Raw genomic sequence first — 23332 nt, 5'->3', positions numbered from 1 at the left:
TTATGAGCAACATGGCTTAAAAATGGCATTATGCCTCAATAATTTGCTGCAACTACAATACTATGAGAACATGCAAAATGATTGACAGGCAGAAAGCTTCATTGTCTGCGGCCCGCGGACACATTTTTGTTTGCTGTTGACAGAGTCTAGTGCTGTCACAGAGACCGGTGAGATATCTTACAACACTTATTTCGGTAATATCTTTCAGGGAGTAGTCAATTTTTTTTTGCATACCTTTCCATGAAAAAAAATCACTTACAGCACCTATAAGTCACCACATTATTAAAGTAATTAAAGGGACAGTTCACCTAAAAATTTAAATTCTCTCATCATTTACTCTCATGCCATCCCAGATGTGTATGACTTTCTTTCTACTGCTGAACATAAACGAAGATTTTTAGAAGAATATCTCAGCTCTGAAGGTCCATACAATGCAAGTGAACTGTGACCAGAATTCACATAAAGTCAGCATAAAAGTAGTCCATCAGACTCCAGTGGTTTAATCAATGTCTTCTGAAGTGATCCAGTTGGTTTTGGGTGAGAACAGACCAACATGAAACTCCTTTTTCACTGTTCATCTTGACTGCAGTCTCCTTGACCATCATAATTTCAAGCTCGATTGCACTTCCTATAGCGCCATCTAGTGCACTGCCCATGCCTCACGCACTAGGAAGTGTAATCGAGTGTAACTGTGCATAGAGACTGCAATGACAAGATGTACAGTGAGTTATATTTTGGTCTGTTCTCACCCACAACTGATTGGATTGCTTCAGAAGACTTTAATTAATCCACTGGAGTCGTATAGATTACTTATATGCTGCCTTTATCTCTTTTTTGAATCTTTTGGAGTTCCGGTTACCATCCACTTGCATTGTATGGACCTACAGAGCTGAAATAATCTTTGTTTGTGTTCAGCAGAAGAAAGTAATACAGATCTGGGATGGCATGAGGGTGAGTAAATGATGGGAGAATTTTCATTTTTTGGATAACTATCCCTTTAAGATAGCAAGCATGGAACACTGTATTGTAATGTTTGCAGATTACACAGGTGCATCTCAATAAATTAGAATGTCGTGGAAAAGTTCATTTATTTCAGTAATTCAACGCAAATTGTGAAACTCGTGTATTAAATAAATTCAATGCACACAGACTGAAGTAGTTTAAGTCTTTGGTTCTTTTAATTGTGATGATTTTGGCTCACATTTAACAAAAACCCACCAATTCACTATCTCAAAAAATTAGAATATGGTGACATGCCAATCAGCTAATCAACTCAAAACACCTGCAAAGGTTTCCTGAGCCTTCAAAATGGTCTCTCAGTTTGGTTCACTAGGCTACACAATCATGGGGAAGACTGCTGATCTGACAGTTGTCCAGAAGACAATCATTGACACCCTTCACAAGGAGGGTAAGCCACAAACATTCATTGCCAAAGAAGCTGGCTGTTCACAGAGTGCTGTATCCAAGCATGTTAACAGAAAGTTGAGTGGAAGGAAAAAGTGTGGAAGAAAAAGATGCACAACCAACCGAGAGAACCGCAGCCTTATGATTGTCAAGCAAAATCGATTCAAGAATTTGGGTGAACTTCACAAGGAATGGACTGAGGGTGGGGTCAAGGCATCAACCACACACAGACATGTCAAGGAATTTGGCTACAGTTGTCGTATTCCTCTTGTTAAGTCACTCCTGAACCACAGACAACGTCAGAGGCGTCTTACCTGGGCTAAGGAGAAGAAGAACTGGACTGTTGCCCAGTGGTCCAAAGTCCTCTTTTCAGATGAGAGCAAGTTTTGTATTTCATTTGGAAACCAAGGTCCTAGAGTCTGGAGGAAGGGTGGAGAAGCTCATAGCCCAAGTTGCTTGAAGTCCAGTGTTAAGTTTCCACAGCCTGTGATGATTTGGGGTGCAATGTCATCTGCTGGTGTTGGTCCATTGTGTTTTTTGAAAACCAAAGTCACTGCACCCGTTTACCAAGAAATTTTGGACCACTTCATGCTTCCTTCTGCTGACCAGCTTTTTAAAGATGCTGATTTCATTTTCCAGCAGGATTTGGCACCTGCCCACACTGCCAAAAGCACCAAAAGTTGGTTAAATGACCATGGTGTTGGTGTGCTTGACTGGCCAGCAAACTCACCAGACCTGAACCCCATAGAGAATCTATGGGGTATTGTCAAGAGGAAAATGAGAAACAAGAGACCAAAAAATGCAGATGAGCTGAAGGCCACTGTCAAAGAAACCTGGGCTTCCATACCACCTCAGCAGTGCCACAAACTGATCACCTCCATGCCACTCCGAATTGAGGCAGTAATTAAAGCAATAGGAGCCCCTACCAAGTATTGAGTACATATACAGTAAATGAACATATTTTCCAGAAGGCCAACAATTCACTAAAAATGTTTTTTTTTATTGGTCTTATGATGTATTCTAATTTTTTGAGATAGTGAATTGGTGGGTTTTTGTTAAATGTGAGCAAAATCATCACAATTAAAAGAACCAAAGACTTAAACTACTTCAGTCTGTGTGCATTGAATTTATTTAATACACGAGTTTCACAATTTGAGTTGAATTACTGAAATAAATTAACTTTTCCACGACATTCTAATTTGAGATGCACCTGTACAATTTTGTTTGTAACACACTTCAAAAACTCTGTCCCAGGGCTCAGTGATTTGATTAATACCTTCAGCAAATTTTCAGGATATAAAGTAAATGAGGCAAAATCTTCCATTCTTGTTCTTAATAATGAAGAAAAGTCATATCAGAAAATAAGTCACCCATTTATCTATGCTGAATATGGATTTAGATATCTCAGAATCGCTATTACAAAAAAGTTAGCAAAAATTGTTCCAGTGAATTATGATCCTATAATAAACAAAGTGAAGGAAGCCTTTAACAGATGGATAAATACATTCAAAATGAATATACTGCCTATATTTTTCAGTCAATCCCTTAAGAACATCTTACTGTAGTTTTTTTCTTTTTTTTGGTCTTCAAATAGGAAACTTATGGCTACATTTATTTGGAACAATAGATGTCCAAGACTACGACTTTCTCTGTTATATATGACAGAGGGGGATTAAAACTGCCACATTTGCTGTGGTGCTGTTAGCGATTGATCCTTATCCCTAAAAGATATCAATGAAATAAGTGTCCCGAGATATCTCACAGATCTCTGTGACAGCACTAGACTGTGTAAACACAAAATAAAAATGTGATTGCGGGCAGCAAATTTGTATTTATTTATTTGGTTAGTTTTTGATCAGCCAATCGGAAGACTTTGATGTGGTTTCTGTGCGTCAATCATTTTGCACTCTCATAATGTGGTAATTGAAGCGAATATTCAGGTTTAATGCCTTATTCAAATTCAAAAAAGTTGGCAGCCGTGGGCGCTATTTTGCTACTGCTGTGTTTGATAACTGTGGGAATGTGACGGTCTCAATGCTATCTTTGGAGGGCGGTGTTTTGGAAAGAGGGGGTGTATGGACAGTAGCGGTTCTAGACAGCTTCAGCATTTAGACTGCTTCAGCGGGCATCCTACAGCTGAAATACTGTGGTGAAAACCTACCTTACAGTTTAACTGATTTATAAAAACTGACTACTGTCCATTGACAACAATGCAGGAGGACTTCGATAACCATACTAATGAGAGCCAAATGAGATGACACTCAGACTGTGTGCTACAAAATATGAGAAAGAAAGATCAAAATGTTCAACTTTGTTTGTTATAAAAGTCATAACCACATATTTTAAAGGTTATCATTTGGTAAGGTGAATTTGGTCCAGCTTTGGTATCGACAGATAGATTCTGTGCATTTCCTGGCTATTCTGTCTTACTGACAGAAACTTACTGAAAGTGTAATGATTGTCTTTATATTTATATTTAGTGTACAATAAAAAAAAAAAAAATTAAAAAAAATATGGGATGTTTATAATTTTGAGAAAACTGGAAATTGATTTGTAGTTATGTGTTGGGTTGCAAACTTCAGAAGAGGAACTCTCAGTTTCTTTATACCATATATGGTATTTGATATTTAAGTTTAAATCTCTTTGATTTTTAGCTTTCTGACATCTGATCTTATTGCATCTGTTATAAAAATAAGTTCATTTTAATATCATACTAGTGTCACACCATCCCTCTTGTTTTAAGCTTACTTGTGCACTGCTGTATGCTTGCCACACAGGCTGAAACAATTGTCAGCTACTGTTTGCATGGAGTGAAGGTATATCGTTCCCAATTGCATCATCATGCAGTGTTGAAGTTACCTTCGAAAGGGAATGTCTCGGTTATGTACGTAACCTTGTTTCCCTGAGAGGGAAGAAGATCTGCATAGCTGGCCATACTCTCTAGTTGCTGCATAGACTCGTGCCTTTTGCAGAAAATCTGAGGAGGTGGCGTCAGAGCGAGTGCATATAAGGAGCCCATGATGTAGCTCATTAGGGGCTTCACTAAAGCAGCATTATCCAATGAATTGGCGTGACTGTATAGGGCTTCAGACCACATGACCCACTGATGTGTTCCCAATTGCGTCATCAAGCAGGGTTTCGTTCCCTCTCAGGAAGCCAAAGTTACTTATGTAACCGAGACATTTTCATGGCTGTTATACACAGCTGCCTGATATAATTAAAGAATAATTAATCTACAAATCAGGCTCTACGGTATATATGATACAAGAAGTATATATATAGCAATATACTTTCTGTAAGAAGACCAGAGGGTCCAGAATTTCTGGCATACAGATGGACAGATTTCTGGTCAGGGTTCCCACTCTTTTCAAGGCACAATTTTCCAGGACATTTCCAGTACATTTTATGCGCCCAACAAGTGTGATATTTAAGCAAAAATACATATGTCCATTTAAAGTTAGCTTTTATTTTGGCGTTTCGGTGTGTTTTGGACAGTAGTTTCTCACCTCCAGACAAGCAATTCACTACATGGCCAAGTGTGATTATAAATCCCTGTAAAGCTGTAATTTAATTAATTAAATACATAGTCTGCAGGGGTGTAAAGTAAGATTCGCAGCATCAATGTGCAGCTGACAAATCTGCAGGCATTGCGTGATGCAATCATGTCAACATGAACCAGAATCTCAGGAATGTTTACAACATCTTGTGGATTCCATGCCACAAAGAACTGAGGCTGTTTAGAAAGCAAAGGGTGGTCCTACCCAGAATTAATATAGTGTTCATTCTAAAGTGCTCAGTGAGTGCATATAGCAATATATAGTCTGTAAGAGGACCAGAGGGTCCAGATTTGATGGCATGTTGTACAGATGGTCAGATTTCTTTGGTCATTCCCAAATCATGCTGCATGATCATTAGGTTCTGTTGATGCCTGTACATCCCAATAGAAATGTTTCTTATATATCGGATTATCCAGTAGGCACTGATGGAAATATCAAGGGGCTGTTGCTGAGTCATCTTTGGAATTCCAAGTCATACATCATCATGGGAAAATCAGCTGATGTGTCAAGTAAAGGAGGAAGGTAGGTTTTGGGTTTCATACAGAATTATGCTTTTGCAGATCTACTATTATAACGTTTGGAAGGGAATGACAAGAGCAGGATCTAGGTGCGGCTTAAGAAGTTTAATAAAAGAAACAAAAGTGTGGTACAAATTAACATAGAAAACTCTGGAACAAGGCAGAACAAAGATCTGCGGAATAAAACAAACAAAGCATCCACGATGGAAACTAGGTAAATGAACAGGAAAGAAACACATAACAAACTAGGTAGAAATCAGGGCATTATATACACACAGGGGTTAATGAGTGAATGAAACACAGGTGAGAACAACAAGGAACAGCTGGCAGTGATGAGGGCATGGAATTATGGGAAGTGTAGTCCGGGGGAAACAGATGACAGGTTAAAACACAAGGCAAAACAACAGTGAATCATGACAACTATATATGGTTTGTATTTCTATATTTTTTGTAAAGCGCCTCGTCCTGAGTGGTCAGTTCAGATTTAGCAATGTGTATGTAACATCATGCAAAGTGTTCAAAATACTGTGTAGAACGGTGTCCGAATGCACTCCTTTTCAGTCAGTCATTTCTACATACAGTGAAAACATCTTATAGATGTACTGCAAATAAGCAAACAACCTTCCAGGTGTAAACACACATAACAAAGACATCTGGGTGACGTCTGTGTGCTATTAGGGAAAATAATGTCATTGTAAGGTTTTCATTAATGTTGTTCAATTTACTTGAAGAGTTGTCATGTTTTGTTCTACAACAGAAATTACACAGTCACTGAATTTTGAAGCTGTTTTTACAGATATTAGTCTCATGTTAACATGCATAATCTATATGAAACAGTGTGTAATTTCGCATTGATTTTGGTGCATTGGTCTTGCCCCACAGATTTTTTTTTTTTGGGGGGGGGATTTTCTCCCCTTTTCTCCCCTTTTCTCCCCCAATTTGGAATGCCCAATTCCCAGTGCACTCTAAGTCCTCGTGGTGGCGTAGTGACTCGCCTCAATCCGGGTGGCGGAGGACAAATCTCAGTTGCCTCCGTGTCTGAGACCGTCAATCCATGCATCTTATCACGTGGCTTGCTGAGCGCGTTACTGCGGAGATGTAGCGCGTGTGGAGGCTTCACGCTATTCTCCGCGGCATCCACTCACAACTCACCACACACCCCACCGAGAGTGAGAGCCACATTATAGCGACCACGAGGAGGTTACCCCATGTGACTCTACCCTCCCTAGCAACCGGGCCAATTGGTTGCTTAGGGGACCTGGCTGGATTCGAACTTGCGACTCCAGGTGTGGTAGTCAGCGTCTTTGCTTGCTGAGCTACCCAGGCCCCCCTTGCCCCATAGACTTCTATTGTAAGTTATGTTGTGATGATGTACGTCAGAGTCATTACATGGCACCTATTTCAGTGGTATCTGACAGGTAAAAGTGATGATTTCTGTGTCATTTTATAAAAAAATCACTACAAGTTCTTTTTAATGGCCAGTTTACACAAAACAATGCGAGACAAGGAACAATAAAATATGAAGGCTATTTATAAATTGCACAAATATGATAAAACAAGAAAAGAGACACAAAAGGGCCGAGAAACTTTTCAAAGTAAAAGACATAAGACGATATTAAGAGATATCACACATTTTCCTCTAATGGTCACTGGGCAAAACGTCCAGGACTGTTACTGGTTGTTAGCCTGTCGACTGGCCTAACAGAATTAACATTTGCATTAAATATGTGACTGTCCAGGCTTTTTATATATATATATATATATAATGTACAGATTTGTTAACGTTTTCACACATTGCAGTATTGATATCCTCCTTTTATTTGTTGGCTTTGCATGGGGTGATGTTCTCCAGTTTTACAACTACTTCTGACAGTGATTTATCTTCTCCAGAAATCCACTTACACAGGACAAATTAAGGACTTGGGATAAAAGAAGAAGAAAAAAATTAATCCACACTAATTGCACTTACTATTCAACTTAACTTGCACTTACTGTACACACAAAAACCAATATATATATATATACACAAGATGATATTTTGAGTGCACAAAAAGTTCTTTTGTATGCGCTTGAACTCAGTTTTGTAAAACATTGTATCTTCTTGCAAAGATTAATCATTTTTTTGCGTGTGCAAAATCTCATTCGTTCTCTCTCCTTATCTGTCCTCTGCGTGTGCTCGGAATTTTAGGGGCGTTTTCGCACCTAGTTCGTTTGAGCGCTCCAAGCACTCTCAGAGCAGTCAACAAAAGAGCTGCTTTTATGTGGTCATGGTGTGTTACACATTTTCTTTCTTGAAAACAAACTATCCCCTTCTCCTCTTCCTCTTGTTTTTATTAGCAGTATGATCTGTGGTCTTGCCAGCCATTCAAAATTTGCCACCTCATCTCTGATTGGCTGATATTTTGGCACATTATAATGCTGTGACCTTGTTGAGCAAACAAGCAGTCAAAGCTATGAGTGCACGCAGAGTGGGTATGAGAAGAGAGCGAGTGAGATCTTGCACACGCAAAAAAAAAAAAAAAAAAAAACTGTGGAGTTACGTAAATTTCTGAATTCTGTGCAAATTCACATTCAAATAAACTTTATTCAACTGCAAAATTGATTTTTGTTTGCTCAGAGTGAATTCATCTTTGCAAGAAGATACATTACTTTACAAAATACCTTTTTGTGCGCTCAAAATATAATCTTGCATGCGCAAGGTCACTTGTGACTAGACCACTTAATCTTAAAGGAGCAATATGTAGCATTGACATCAAGCGTTTAAAATGGGTACTGCAGTCCAAATTCAAAATATTGGAGAGAGTTGTCTCCCCCGCCTCCTCCTCCACAGACTCGAAGCTCACACGGGTTGCCAGGTTGAGGACACGCAACAGGAATGAACAAACTGACAATGGCAAGTGATGAGCCTTACACTGTAAGTTGATCAGCTATTGTATACATTTGCAATTTTTTTATTGTTTGCGAATTATAAACCTGCTCATGTGGATTTTTTATAACTCTGTCAATGTTAGCTAGATGTATTGCTGGCTTCCATGGCTGCAGCCCGCTGTGTTTGCCCGCTAACTTGTTTCAAATCTGGCAATCCGGGGTGTTGAAATACTATTGGGAAATGGGCAGTGGGCGGGATCACAAAGGCCAAAACACAAACAGAAATTCCGGTCTGGAATAGACATTTCAAAGTAGAATATACTGGCTGTAGCATTGTTTTTGGAGAAGCCAGATGTTAGCATGTTTCCTAAATCTCTGATAACATATTATGATAATGTTATGCTTTAGTACAGTAAATATATTACATATTGCACCTTTAACTTAAGCATGCTGAGACATTTATTGCTTGAACTTTTTTACAAATTCTGGAGAGACATTAAATAAATATACAGTTTTTAAGAAGCAGTGATTATTTATAAAATAAAAATGCCACTCACCTGTCTAAACAACAGTCTAAACAAATTTCCAAAATATCACAACATCCAGGCATACAATCCGTACACGATTCACAAATTTCACACATTGCTGTTGTGATAGTTTGTTGACTCTGATGACAATGGCAGCTACATTCGTTACTGCAGTTCTCTTTGCAATTCTCACATCCTTCTTTGCTCTTTCCACAACCCATTGTGTATTAAAATGAGATGGCAAAAACGTCCAACTTTGAGTTTTTGCAAACTTATGCTACTGTAACTTGTAAAGTATTTTAAGTTTGAATGTTGTCTATAAAGCTGATCACAGCTTTAAAAAAAGAACATTCTCAAATCTTAAAGCAGTGTTTCAGGTCAGAATGTAATTTGCATGTACAAGGTCTTTCAAAACATTTGGGAGGAGAGGACTGCATTGAGCATGTGCGGGAGGGGTGTCCAGCCAATCAACTGCTCTCACAGGACTAAAATTTTCAATACTATATGTGTCTACCCAAACTGTATGCAAATGAAGTTTACAGAGCTGAATTTGTTTCAGAATCAACTCTGTGGAGAAAAAGATCTGCAGAAAACAGACATAAACTCTAGAAGACAATTTTCCAAACCAGTCTATGACATTTAGGCTTCAGTCAGACAGTCAGTGTTTGTGTTTGACAACTGTACTTACCAAAAGGTGTGACTTGAATTGTCCAGTACATAAAGAAACAACTAACCAAAGTCCATAGCCCTTCTCTAATCGCCATAGTTGTACTGTGAAACGGAAACAGTAGGTTGACTTTTCTTTAAAGCTATGTAACTTTGTGCTCTCTAGCGATATCTGTAGTTAAAACTTAAAATTGCAAGAAATATGCAGAAGAACACTTTGTCAGTCGTGTTTCGGCACTGATCTTCTGGAGGATGAATCTCATGATTTGAGTTTACCTGGACATCGTGTTTTATCTACTATTAATGTTTGTATTGTACTACACTTATCAATTTAAGAGGTGAAATTTGTGATATGGCTGATACAAGTTCAATGGATGACTTTATTATTTTTATATTATATTGTATAGCCTCAGTTGATAATGCAAGTGAACCGTAAGGGTGCTTTCACACTTGGTTCGATTGCTTGGACTGAACATGAGTTCGTTTCCTCCCCCTCCCACTGCCCGCGCTGGTCTCTGTTCACATCATATTATTTGGGTCCGAACCACGGTCCGATTACGTCATCAACGTCGTTCAAGGCGACGTTAATGTGTTAAGTGAAGTAATAAAGTTAGTCTCTTTGGATTTACCAAGAAAACTTGCCATGCACAGAATGACACTTGTGGTTGTCTCCTGCAGATGCATTAAATGTGCAATGATATGATGAATATTAGCGTTTATCTGCCGCAGATCTGCAGATGCGTTGGAAGAGATGTGAAGAATATGAGCTGCTTTCTGGAGGCGGTTTGTTTGGACTTTCTGAAGGTGGTATTTGGACACAAGCAGGTATGTGAAATGCATTATACCACAATAATTGCGATCACGAGCCTGCAAAGACGCAAATTGTACATCATCACAAGTGGTTCACTACTGCAGTTTGGTACGATTGTGTTCATATCAGCAGTGAACCATACCAGAGTTCACATGAACCATACCCCAGACCACTTTTTCAAGCAGACCCGGGTGCGCACCCGAGTTCAGAAAACAGCATTCACATTATCCAAACAAACCGAACTTTGACATATTTCGACCCCAGGTGCGCACCAGAAGTGCTAATGTGAGGGGAGGGGCCAAGATGGCGCAGTGAGCACACGTGTTGGATAAGGCACCCGCTAATAATTTAAGTATTTAGCTATAAAACAGCTTTATTTTGTTCTCAGTCTAATTTTTATCTGTGGTTGAATTTCGGATCGTTCAGGTTATAGTCTTTCAGTCAGTTCACCCTCGAGAGATATGTCAAAAAGGAAGACTGCTGAAATGAAGAAGAATTGAACAGCGGATGATGCATCGTCAACGGTCGGTACAAGTCCCTCATGTAATGCACTCATTGATATTTGTCATAATAACTCTAGCTCTGATGAACATCTGAAATTTTTGACATTGTCGTAAGAAGAATTCCCCTCGTTCCCAATCACGCCTGAAAAACCTCCTGCAAGTAGAGTTAAAGATGAATCGGCAGACAACATCATAACGAGTTATTTAACACAAGGCTGGATAAACTGGAGTCCATGATTCAGGATAATACTACCCACATCACAGGCTTGAGAGCACAAATGAACTCTGTGTGTAAGGAGATGCATGGGGTGAAATGTAAAATTTCTCAAGTTTTCAGTCGTGGAGGAGAAAAAACGAGCAAATCTAATGAAATCTAGCATCACTGAGTTGGCGCTATTCTAGATGTTGGAATTTAAAACTACATGGGCTGTCTGAAAACACTGATGACAAAGGTGTGAGGGATGAAGTGATTAGTTTTTGTCAAAGCCTACTGCCAAAGTATGCTGAGCAGCTTCTGTTGGCGATTGACACTGTGCACCATGTTAAAAGACCAAACGCAATCCGTGGAGTCATCGTTCAGTTCTCTTCCCGCATGCATCAAGCAGCAGTATGGGTGACAGCGAAGAACTCTCCGTTTCTAGGAGACAACGGCCTGCACTTCAGGGTGGACCTTTGCAAAGTTGACCGAGAAAGCAGAATTAAGTTGTGGCCATTGGTGGACAAGCCACTTCGTCAGTGGTTGAGCTTTAATGAAGAATAAAAGAGGTACCTCTATGTCCTCCAGGTTCAACTGTAGCTCGACCTACATATCTAGCTAGCTAGTTCTTCAGAGAAGAAAGTTAAAATACCTTATGTTTGGACACTGATCCAAGTTTAATACAATCACAATGTTTTCTCATGGTATACTCGCTGACTTTGAAGTGACGTGTGTCTGCTTGAATGGATTGTACTGTTGATCCTAAATGTCAACTAGACTGACAGTAACGATAGATCCTGCATAGCAATAGTTTATGTGGTGCTGTTTTCATCACGTGCAGTGGAAGTTTCTGAGTTTAAAAAAAAAATATTTCTAAGTGATTTATATTTTTTTGTTTACTTTATAATTTAAATTTTAAATATAATGTCTTTATTTATAGTTTCTCTCAAGGCCAGGCGTTTAAGGGATAATTTGAAGAGGAAGGCTGTTTTTTATTTGCCAAACGATGCAAGACAGATCTTTGTTTTCTTCAAGAGACTCACAGTGTTATAGATGATGTAACTTTTTTGAAGTCTCGATGAGGGAGTGATGTTTATTTTCCTCATGCTTTGCTGCGTTCAATTGGGGTTTGTACACTTAAAAATCTTTTTACAGGTGGAATTACTCACACAGATTATGATAATAATTGGCATTATATTTGTCAGGTCATTCAAATTCATAAAGTTACTTTCACTGTTGTAAACATTTATGGATACAATACAAAGTTGGAATGTGACAATCTCTTAGACTGTGTTGAAGAAAGAATACTTTATCGGTTAGCAAAATGTCCAAATGCTTATATAATTATTGGAGTTGACTTTAACATAACCTTGGATAATACAATGGACAGATGGCCTCCAAGATCATCTTCTAGTGCAAATGAAAAACTGAAAATATTAATGCAAGGATTTGATCTCGTAGATGCCTGGAGAAATAAGCATCCGCATAACAGAGCTTATACGTGGTGTAATAAATCAAGGTCTAAATAGTCTAGGATAGATCTATGGTTAGTTTCACATACACTCAAAGGCAGTTTAAATACCAATATTTTATCTACCCCATTGACTGATCACAAAGCGATACAAATCAATATAGATTTTCTACCGACATCATCCGATAAATTGCATAATTCTTATTGGAAACTCAACACCATTATTACAGAATTAAAGAAATGAATAGAAATATTTTGGGCTAAAGCTAAAGCAGATCAGGATTATGGTTAAAAATGGGAGCTGCTTATATTTGAAATAGGCAAGTTTTTTTTTTTTTTTTAGAAAGTATTGTAGTAATATAGCCTAATTTAAGAGAGCTGAAGAAGATGATGTTTTTTCTATTATTGAATTATTGTCGTCCAAACACCCAGACAGCTTATCTAATGAAGAAAAGTGTAGTCTCTTTGAGTATAAGAATAAACTGGACAAACTGTATCAGTCTAAAGCAGAAGGTGCATTTGTAAGGTCCAGGAGATGTTGGCTAGAAGAGGGAGAACAGAATTTGGCTTATTTCTTTAGATTAGAGAAATCTGTCAAAAACACGTTTCATCAATTGAGAATAAGTCATTCTATTTCTGACGATCCACGTCAAATTTCAAATTGTTGCTCAGAGTTTTATAAGAACCTTTATAGCAGTCAGTTTTCCATTGATAGCACTATATCCTTCATGGAGTCTTAAGGTAACATTAACTTGGTTAGTGCTCTTGACAAAGATTTTTGTGATCATCCTATTACATTGAAAGAGGTGCTTGATTCAATTGAAAGCTTAAAATGTAATAAATCACCAGGGGTAGATGGGATAACATCTAAATCATATCAGACTTTGGAAAAGTGTTGGCTCCTTTTTTATTAGAAGTAATTTGTGAAAGTATTCAGAAAGGTACTCTCTCTCCTACTTTAACACAAAGCTTAACTACTCTTATTCCCTAATCCCAAAAAAGACCTACTACTAACTGACCATTAGCGCCCAATAAGTCTATTAAACAGTGATTACAAATTAATTGCTTTTATTTTTGCAAAATGGTTAAAATCAGTTCTAAGAGTATTATAGATTTAACACAGTCTGGGTTCATGCAGGACAGGCACATTTCCAACAATATTTGGTTAGCACTTGATCTGGTGGACAACCCAGAGTTGGTCAGTGATGATAGTTACATTCTTTTTCTTTTGTAAAGCCTTTAATTCAATAGAGCATGAGTTTATATTTCAAACTTTGGAAAAATTTGGTTTTGGGAACCTCTTTATTTAGCAGTTAAAACATTGTATGCTAATAGTAATGCATCTATCAAGCTTAAGCATGGCACCTGCCCAAGATTCGATCTAAAACGAGGTGAATGGCAGGGTTGCCCTAATTCGCCTTATTTATTGATTTTAACCACTCAATTTTTAGCCTGTCACATTAAACATAGTACCCTGAAAGTTGCTGGAATGAAATTGTCAATAGCCAACTGGCTGATGATACTAACCTTTTCATGCAAAACTCTGCCCAGATCCCCTTAGCTCTTGATGTTATTCGATTTTTTTCCCCCAATGTTTCTGAACTTCATCTTAATGTGCACAAATGTGAATTAATGTCTATTAAGCAATGTGTAGATTACAATATATGTAATATTCCAGTAAAAGAGACTGTCAATTACCTTGGAATAGTTGTTATATATATATATATATATATATATATATATATATATATATATATATATATATATATATATATATATTTCATCGTCATACCAGAACATATTTTTTTTCCCAGCTGGGAGGTTTGACATTTTTAATGTTATGTAATTTCAAGATTATAGACAAAATTCCTGTTGCTCTTTCTAATTTTCATAAGCAGACTCTCTAAGCATGGTCTATTGTTTTCAAGCATAATTTTTCTCAGACTACATATTTCATTTGGAATAATAAGGATATACAGTATATTACAAACGTAAGTCTTTATTTTGGAAAGTGGTTTAGAAATTTGATTAATCTTGTAAGACAAGCATTCAATAATGAAGGTCATTTATTCCCATATCAAGAATTTCTCTGTCACTATAAAAGAGTTTGCCATTGTGTTCAATGCTATTCAAACTGGGGTTATTATGCTGTTTAAAGTTTATAAGTCTATCTCTCCATTTTGTTCAAATATGACTCTTCCAGATCCAGCTGATAGGTCAAATTTGTTTCAAGTCTCCCTGAAAAACAATAGAAATATCCATGCCCTATTCCAAAGTGACTGTATTTCCACTCCTCATGCAATTGTAACATGGAATAGGTCTTTAAAAAATATTTTGTGGAAGAGGGTTTGGACACTTCCTAATACATTTCTGTTAATAAGGTAAAGGAAAATTAATTTAAACATATTCATCGATACCATCCAGTTAAAACTTTTATAGTATCAAGGTTTAAAATGACTATAGATGTGCATTGTACTTTTTGTGATTCACAACCTGAGACTCCCCTCCATCTGTGTTGGTACTGTGATGACACAAAGAAACACTGTTTTCAAGAAACAATGTGAAGATTTCTTTTGCAATTTAATTATAATACTTGCCAAGTACTTCATTCATAAATGTAAAAATCAAACCCATTTCTTTCATTTCCAAAGGGATGTGGGAATTTACATTAAAATTCTTTTCACCTCATCCAACAAAAAAGCTATAAAAACTTGGAATGTATGCTCAACTCTTGGTATCTTTATATAACTTTCAGTGTTGTATGATCCCATGCCTTTATTATGACTTTACTTATTTGGCTCTGTATGCTAGTACAGTTCTTCCATGTCTTTTCACCTTTTTTATTATTTTTGTCTCTGTATCACTCATTTTGTCATCTTTGTTTAATCCCCTTGGTGTTGAATGTTTGTGTGTGTGTGTTCTGCACATTGTACATTTGTATGTGAGCATAATAAAAAAATAAAATATTAAAATTAGTGCTAGTGTGAAAGAACCTTAACACTACAACAGTGTGTCTATGCAATACATATAATAACACCATAAACTAAAAACATAAAACAAGGATTCAGTAATGATAGGGATGAAATATACTTTATTAAACATGAAAATAATATGCTTATACTTTATATGCAATATAACAATTACAAGAAGTCAATTTCAGAAGTCATAAATATTAGTAAACAGGTCACAGTAACTTCCCCCAACAACATATATACATTGTGATCAGTTAACACACAAGTAATGTCCGATTCATACAAGCATGACAACCAATACAAGAGACGGCTGGTACTTCTTTCCTGTTTTTACTGTCCTGATGTAATGACGCAAGGGTGAATGACAAACCAGCGATTTTGCCCCAAATCCAACCTGACAGCTCAAAATACAAATCATTTTGAAATGCTTACTGGGGTGAATCAGAGTAAGGTAAGGACATTGTTTTGAACACTGGTTGATTATGTACTCAATCAGTAATGGCAGTTTGTTAATTTTATTTACCAAAAAGTCTTGTGCGAGTAGTTCAGCTTTAACTAAAATCGGTCTGTTATTACTGAAATTCAAAACACTGCCCCCAGTGGCCAAAGTGATCAGTGTTGTTGGGCGTATGGGCACATGTGAGCTCCATTTTCTGGGTGTAATGCCACTGAGGGGCACCAAAAGTGAGTTTTGAAGCGAGTTGTACAGGATGTGTAATACAGTGAAGAAGACTTCCGGTGTGATCATGTTGAGTAGTAAGCGTAGCTCATAGTAACATATAACTGTAGTAAATATCAAGACTGTCTTTAAATATTTCATTTTTATTTTAAAGTAAAGAAGATTCTCTCTCTGTTACTGAGTAGTGTGTTACTTCCTAAATAAATCTAAAATGTGTTTATACACATACACACACACACACACACACACACACATATAAGATGAATAAAAACACATTTATGCGTACCTTTTTTTAGTGATGCATCCACAGACAATTGGCTGTTACAGATTCAAACAAAGCACAGAACTCTAATTTCTCTAACCAAGTTTCAACATAGAACAAATGTTATGATTTCAACTAAAAGGGTCCACATTTAATTAATGACACTCTATTACAATCATGTTAATGTTAGTAACATTAGTAACGTTAATCGTGTTAAAGTCACTATGAATGAATCGCATCCCGCTGTTATTTTGAATGAGTTTGACAACTAGCAGGAAATGTTCAAGCAACAAAGACGTCACTTCCTAAGACTGACGAACAGTCCTTGAAATGGTCTATTTGTTGCCAGAAAATAACTTTTAAGTTATCACATTTTTACATGAAGCAAACAATGTTGAGCAAAACATATTCATCAGCTCAGCTAACAAACCAGCACATTATCCTGAAAAAGTACAGATCGATATCCTCTTGAGCCCTAAAAGATCATCAGAGCAGCTGCCCATTTACCAAAGGTTCAGTGTACACAACAGATGTTTGCAGACCATTTACGGGAAATCTGACTTTGACTGCAGTTAACTCTTAACACTGTACTCAGAGTCAATGACATGATCTGTCATATAGTTTTGTCTTTTTTTTCTTTTTTAAGATTTATGCATTTCAATTGTGTAAGTTTCCACCAAACTGAAAAACGTTTCAGTTTATTTGTACTGATAAATATGGAAACATTTCATTATTGTTATGTAATATTTTTTTGCAGGTCTTTATGTTTCTATGAAGGTTTGCACATTCAGTCGCAACAACTGGACTTGGTTTGATTCTCATTGTTTTAACCCTTGTGCGTCAATTTAAAATAGTTACTCAGAGGTCCTTAGAGGACAAAAATGTCCACGTCTAAAAACTGCCATAAAAATATTATATATTAATATTATTTTTCACTTTCAATGAGTTCATTTTTTTTAACCAACATCAGTCCAGATCATAACTACCAAATATTCATACATTTTCAGGATTTTAACCCTTTAAATGCCAGTTTGTTTATATAATGCCACTGTTGTTTTTTACACACACACACATTTCTCAATACACACACATACAAAACACTCTGACATCCATACCAACACACACACTCAATTTTATCTGCATCATTTATTCAATTGGCCTGCAGTGCTCTATAATACAGCAAACAGAAAATAGGAGAAAAGCTTGTATTTGCTCCATAGGCTAAACATGAGAAAATGGCGCCATCTGGTGGAAAATGTTAAAAATGTAAATTTTGAAGCCAGGGCTCCAGAATGAAAACATAATATCATAGAATTCATGATTTTATGCTTTAATGACGCTGGGATCAAATATTGCAGTTTTAATGGGTTTCAATGGGGACATTTTTGTCCTGAAGGTCCTGAGTGGAACTATTTTGTGTACACAGTGTATTATAGATGTATTATAGGAACTGTGGTTGAAATATCAAAATTCCCCCAAAAATACACACCTTTGGCACAATTTATGCCGTTGGCATTAACACAGCCAAAATGATCGAAAAAACGTTAAAAAATTAAAATAATAATAATTACCCGAAGGTCGCACAAGGGTTAAGAGGTTTCGTCATGTAAGATTTCCAGTGGTCTTTAATGAGAAAATGTCAAATTGTAATGACTTCTACATAAAAAAACAGTAATAATTTAATAAGCTGCAAGGAAAAAACACATATTAGTAAACCATTATTATGAATATTAAAGGGGACCTGTCCCCTCAATATCTATGCTGGAAGAATAGTATAGAATATGTATTGAATTAATACAAATTAAATGAATAAATTAAACAACTTAAAAACTTTAACCTACTATGTCATTTAATTATTTGGTTCTCCAAAGAGCGAGCGAGTTGGGCTGGGCAGTTGTGGAGGAGGCGGGTATAAATATGCGCTTCTGCTGCACAAAGACAAACAGATACCAATAGAGGAGACACACACAGACATACAGGATGAATGTGAATCTGCTGTGGCTCGTTGTTGTTCTTCTCTCTTCACCCCTGCTGACACTATGTGACCCACTGTGAGTTTTGAAAAATATCGATAGATAGATTTACTGTATATGTCTGTTTTGAAAATGTTAAACTATTTGATTGTATGTTCTCAGATATGTTCTGTCAGCCCCTAATTTGCTGAGGGTGGGTTCCTCAGAGAATGTGTTTGTGGAGGCTCAGGACTACTCTGGAGCAGACCTGAACGTGAAGATCTCAGTGAAGAACCACCCGCAAAAAAGCATAGAGTTACTGTCCAAATCAGTGACCCTGACTGCAGCCAACAATTACCAGGTCCTTACAGATATAAAGGTGACATCACTTTATACCTTATACTTATGTACGGTTAGAGTATACTCTCCATATCTTAATCAGTATTTTTCTCTGGTTTTCTAGAAAAATATCTAAATATCCTTAAAACAAGATAGCAAATAAGCAAAATTGCATGTGGCATTAATTACTTTTTTTAAAGCAAATATCTAACAAATGTCAGTAGGTTTATGCTTAAAAAGAATTTCTGAAAAAATGTTGTCTTGTTTTCCACAACAACAAAAAAACAAACAAACAAACAAACAAACAAAAGATTTAGGATAGAAATATATATATATATATAGAATTGTATTTTTTTTTTTTTGCTGAACTTGTTTCAGTCATGGTCCTCATTTTTGAAATGTTTGAGTTTTTTTTTTTTTTTTTTTTTATCTCAACACAAACACTTTGTATAGAAATAACCTAATTGTATTGGGTAAACCCAACAAAATTATGTGCATCAATGTAACTCAAATAATCTTTTATTTCTTTATGTACTAACTAGTGTAAGTAAATATTAGCATGGTAAATACATTCTGGTCAAGTACTACAGAGTGTAGTTTAGTAACTATGACATGGTTAGCACAGTATTTGCTTAATGAACAATTAATTGAATGTGCAACCTTCACCTGTCCTCATCATTATCTCAAGCTCCACTCTTCACCGTAATGGTAACCCCCAAAACTCCAACATAACAGAAACTCTTCTAAATCTCAACATAACAAAACATTAATCACTAACAAGTATCCCCTCTTAGATTCATTTTACACAAAAACACATAAAATCAAGGGCGTAGATTTTGCTTGACCATTGGGGGGTTACTGTGTGAAGAATTAGGGTTGGGGGGGGGGGGGGGGGGTTTATACTTGCTTGTTTTGATTATTGGGGGGGTCATTGAACAAGCAGCAAAAATTGCATTGTAAAATTGAATTTAATACAATATTAAAACTTGTTTTAGGACAATATTTCTTAAATAAATTAAGTTTATTTTTCATAACCCAATGGAAAATGATTTTGTTTAAAGCAATAATCTATGTAAGGTTTTTGCTTGAAAATAATTTTAGCCATTTGCCAATGGGGAAAGGTCAAGAGTTATTACCTAAAAACAACTCTTATTATCTAATACAACACTAAACTTGTCTTATGTTATCCTTTGTACTACAAATATAACCCGGTCTGTTTTTGAAAGTCCGCTAATAATAACTGTGTATATATTTTACATGAGCAAAAAAGTCAAGACACAGAGTATGTTCCTGTGCTCTTTTAATCATCTCATGCACAGAGACACTGTATACAATGCAAATATGCAGTAAATAAATAATCTTGAAGCTGAGAACACGTTTTCATTTTGGGATATTTATGTAATATTCTGAGACATCATATTTTATAATATAGGCTACTTGGAGTTTTGCTTAAATGTGCATTATTTAACATATATATAACTGTGTCGGTTTTATTACCCTGACATTAAAAATAGCAGTGAGGTTCGGCAGTTCGTTTGGACTAAGCTTATAGTAAAATATTGCATAAAGACTCTTTATATGCGATATTATAAAATGAACTGTTGGACCGCATCGCTATTCTTAATAACAGGATAATAACACAAGAATTCCTGTATTAACACAAGCAACCCTGGAAAAGTGACATCATACTGATGGTTTTTGCAGTGTGTATTTAGTGTGATTCATCATAACAGCACATTTAGGTTATGATAAATTTGTTTACCAAATTATTTTTATTTCTGATTTTTATTTCTGTTGTTTAGATCCCTGTTCATAGCTTCACTAACTATCCTCTAGAGAAGAAGTATGTTTATATACAAGCTAGCTATCCTGGCAAACATCTGGAGAAAGTGGTCATGGTCTCATTACAGTCTGGATATATATTCATACAAACAGACAAACCCATCTACACACCTGCTAGCAGAGGTAAGATTACACCTGCATTACCATCAAATTCATATTATACATAGTCCAGTAAAAAAAAAAAAAAGAAAAAAAGCAGAATAAACATTACAAGATTAATTAAAATGGCTGCATGTAGCACCTACTGCTCTGCATGTCCTTCTAAAGTATGTCGCAAATTATAAAGAGTAACTGAAGTTTATTTTTAACAACATCCCTTTTTGTTACAGTTCAGCTTTAACAGTTTGTAAGGCACATTTCAGTGTGGATTGTTTTATGAATCTGTCACAATTTAATGCAGCTTTACAAAGAGGCTGTTATTGAATGATTGGGCAATGCCAATTGTATTTGACGTTGCAACTCATTTCACATTCAAAGAGGTTTGATAATCATAATACAGGGTGTTTACATAGAAAGTACAGAAGCAAAAAAATTATCTATGGAAGTATATTAATGACAAATGTCTTTGGTACAACAAAAAAGCATGTTGAATTGCACTAATTGAAAAAGAAACACATTGCATCAAAAGTGCTTACATTTTTGGGCACTGCAATTGAATATGGTTGTATATATATATATATATATATATATATATATATATATATATATATATATATATATATACAGGTGCATCTCAATAAATTAGAATGTCGTGGAAAAGTTCATTTATTTCAGTAATTCAACTCAAATTGTGAAACTCATGTGTTAAATAAATTCAATGCACACAGACTGAAGTAGTTTAAGTCTTTGGTTCTTTTAATTGTGATGATTTTGGCTCACATTTAACAAAAACCCACCAATTCACTATCTCAAAAAATTAGAATATGGTGACATGCCAATCAGCTAATCAACTCAAAACACCTGCAAAGGTTTCCTGAGCCTTCAAAATGGTCTCTCAGTTTGGTTCACTAGGCTACACAATCATGGGGAAGACTGCTGATCTGACAGTTATCCAGAAGACAATCATTGACACCCTTCACAAGGAGGGTAAGCCACAAACATTCATTGCCAAAGAAGCTGGCTGTTCACAGAGTGCTGTATCCAAGCATGTTAACAGAAAGTTGAGTGGAAGGAAAAAGTGTGGAAGAAAAAGATGCACAACCAACCGAGAGAACCGCAGCCTTATGAGGATTGTCAAGCAAAATCGATTCAAGAGTTTGGGTGAACTTCACAAGGAATGGACTGAGGCTGGGGTCAAGGCATTAAGAGCCACCACACACAGACGTGTCAAGGAATTTGGCTACAGTTGTTGTATTCCTCTTGTTAAGCCACTCCTGAACCACAGACAACGTCAGAGGCGTCTTACCTGGGCTAAGGAGAAGAAGAACTGGACTGTTGCCCAGTGTTCCAAAGTCCTCTTTTCAGATGAGAGCAAGTTTTGTATTTCATTTGGAAACCAAGGTCCTAGAGTCTGGAGGAAGGGTGGAGAAGCTCATAGCCCAAGTTGCTTGAAGTCCAGTGTTAAGTTTCCACAGTCTGTGATGATTTGAGGTGCAATGTCATCTGCTGGTGTTGGTCCATTGTGTTTTTTGAAAACCAAAGTCACTGCTCCCGTTTACCAAGAAATTTTGGAGCACTTCATGCTTCCTTCTGCTGACCAGCTTTTTAAAGATGCTGATTTCATTTTCCAGCAAGATTTGGCACCTGCCCACACTGCCAAAAGCACCAAAAGTTGGTTAAATGACCATGGTGTTGGTGTGCTTGACTGGCCAGCAAACTCACCAGACCTGAACCCCATAGAGAATCTATGGGGTATTGTCAAGAGGAAAATGAGAAACAAGAGACCAAAAAATGCAGATGAGCTGAAGGCCACTGTCAAAGAAACCTGGGCTTCCATACCACCTCAGCAGTGCCACAAACTGATCACCTCCATGCCACGCCGAATTGAGGCAGTAATTAAAGCAAAAGGAGCCCCTACCAAGTATTGAGTACATATACAGTAAATGAACATACTTTCCAGAAGGCCAACAATTCACTAAAAATGTTTTTTTTTTATTGGTCTTATGATGTATTCTAATTTTTTGAGATAGTGAATTGGTGGGTTTTTGTTAAATGTGAGCAAAATCATCACAATTAAAAGAACCAAAGACTTAAACTACTTCAGTCTGTGTGCATTGAATTTATTTAATACACGAGTTTCACAATTTGAGTTGAATTACTGAAATAAATGAACTTTTCCACGACATTCTAATTTATTGAGATGCACCTGTATATATATATATATATATATATATATATATGTATATGTTCCACAAAAAAATCATCATCAAAAATTCACCTTCACCTCTAGGTTGTGCAATTGGGTGTTGATGATGACTTAAACCCAAAGTATACTTCGGTCAGACGCAACACTCAACACAAATCTCGTCATCAGCAGAGTGTGCGAAAGCCCGATTTTTCTAACCACATCTTTGAATGCACAGAATGTGTGTGCACCTGGAGTTATTTGCACTAATCAGTGGGTCCACAAGGTGGAAACCCTTACATTTTGAGCTGTCACGAAGAAGTGCTAGAAGAAGGTCACTGCTAAACATCAGGAGTTTAAGGTAAAAACAACAGTGGATGTGAATATCAAGAACGCTCATGTGAGGAGGTCTGAAGATACCTGCATTTGTATAACTCAAGTCTGAAGGAATATAAAGACATCTTTACGGTTCTAAACTCCT

General features: G+C 36.5%; 1 protein-coding gene across 4 annotated transcripts in view; it reads left to right on the top strand.

The window, feature by feature from the left end:
- Positions 1-18382: 18382 nt before the first annotated feature.
- Positions 18383-23332, top strand: part of LOC127443608 (complement C3-like) — a 69899-nt gene continuing 64949 nt past the window's right edge. For all 4 annotated transcript variants that reach the window (XM_051702296.1, XM_051702294.1, XM_051702295.1 and 1 more), the window contains exons 1-3: positions 18383-18485; positions 18570-18765; positions 20528-20690. In XM_051702296.1, the coding sequence (XP_051558256.1) occupies positions 18415-18485; positions 18570-18765; positions 20528-20690 (430 nt within the window). In that variant the 5' untranslated portion in view covers positions 18383-18414. The remainder of the gene's footprint in view (positions 18486-18569; positions 18766-20527; positions 20691-23332) is intronic.

This window comes from Myxocyprinus asiaticus, chromosome 7 (genome assembly GCF_019703515.2).
Source record: "Myxocyprinus asiaticus isolate MX2 ecotype Aquarium Trade chromosome 7, UBuf_Myxa_2, whole genome shotgun sequence".
Classification (NCBI taxonomy): Eukaryota; Metazoa; Chordata; class Actinopteri; order Cypriniformes; family Catostomidae; genus Myxocyprinus; species Myxocyprinus asiaticus.
The sequence above is the reverse complement of the archived record's forward strand: the minus strand, read 5'-3'. Positions and strand labels throughout refer to the sequence as shown.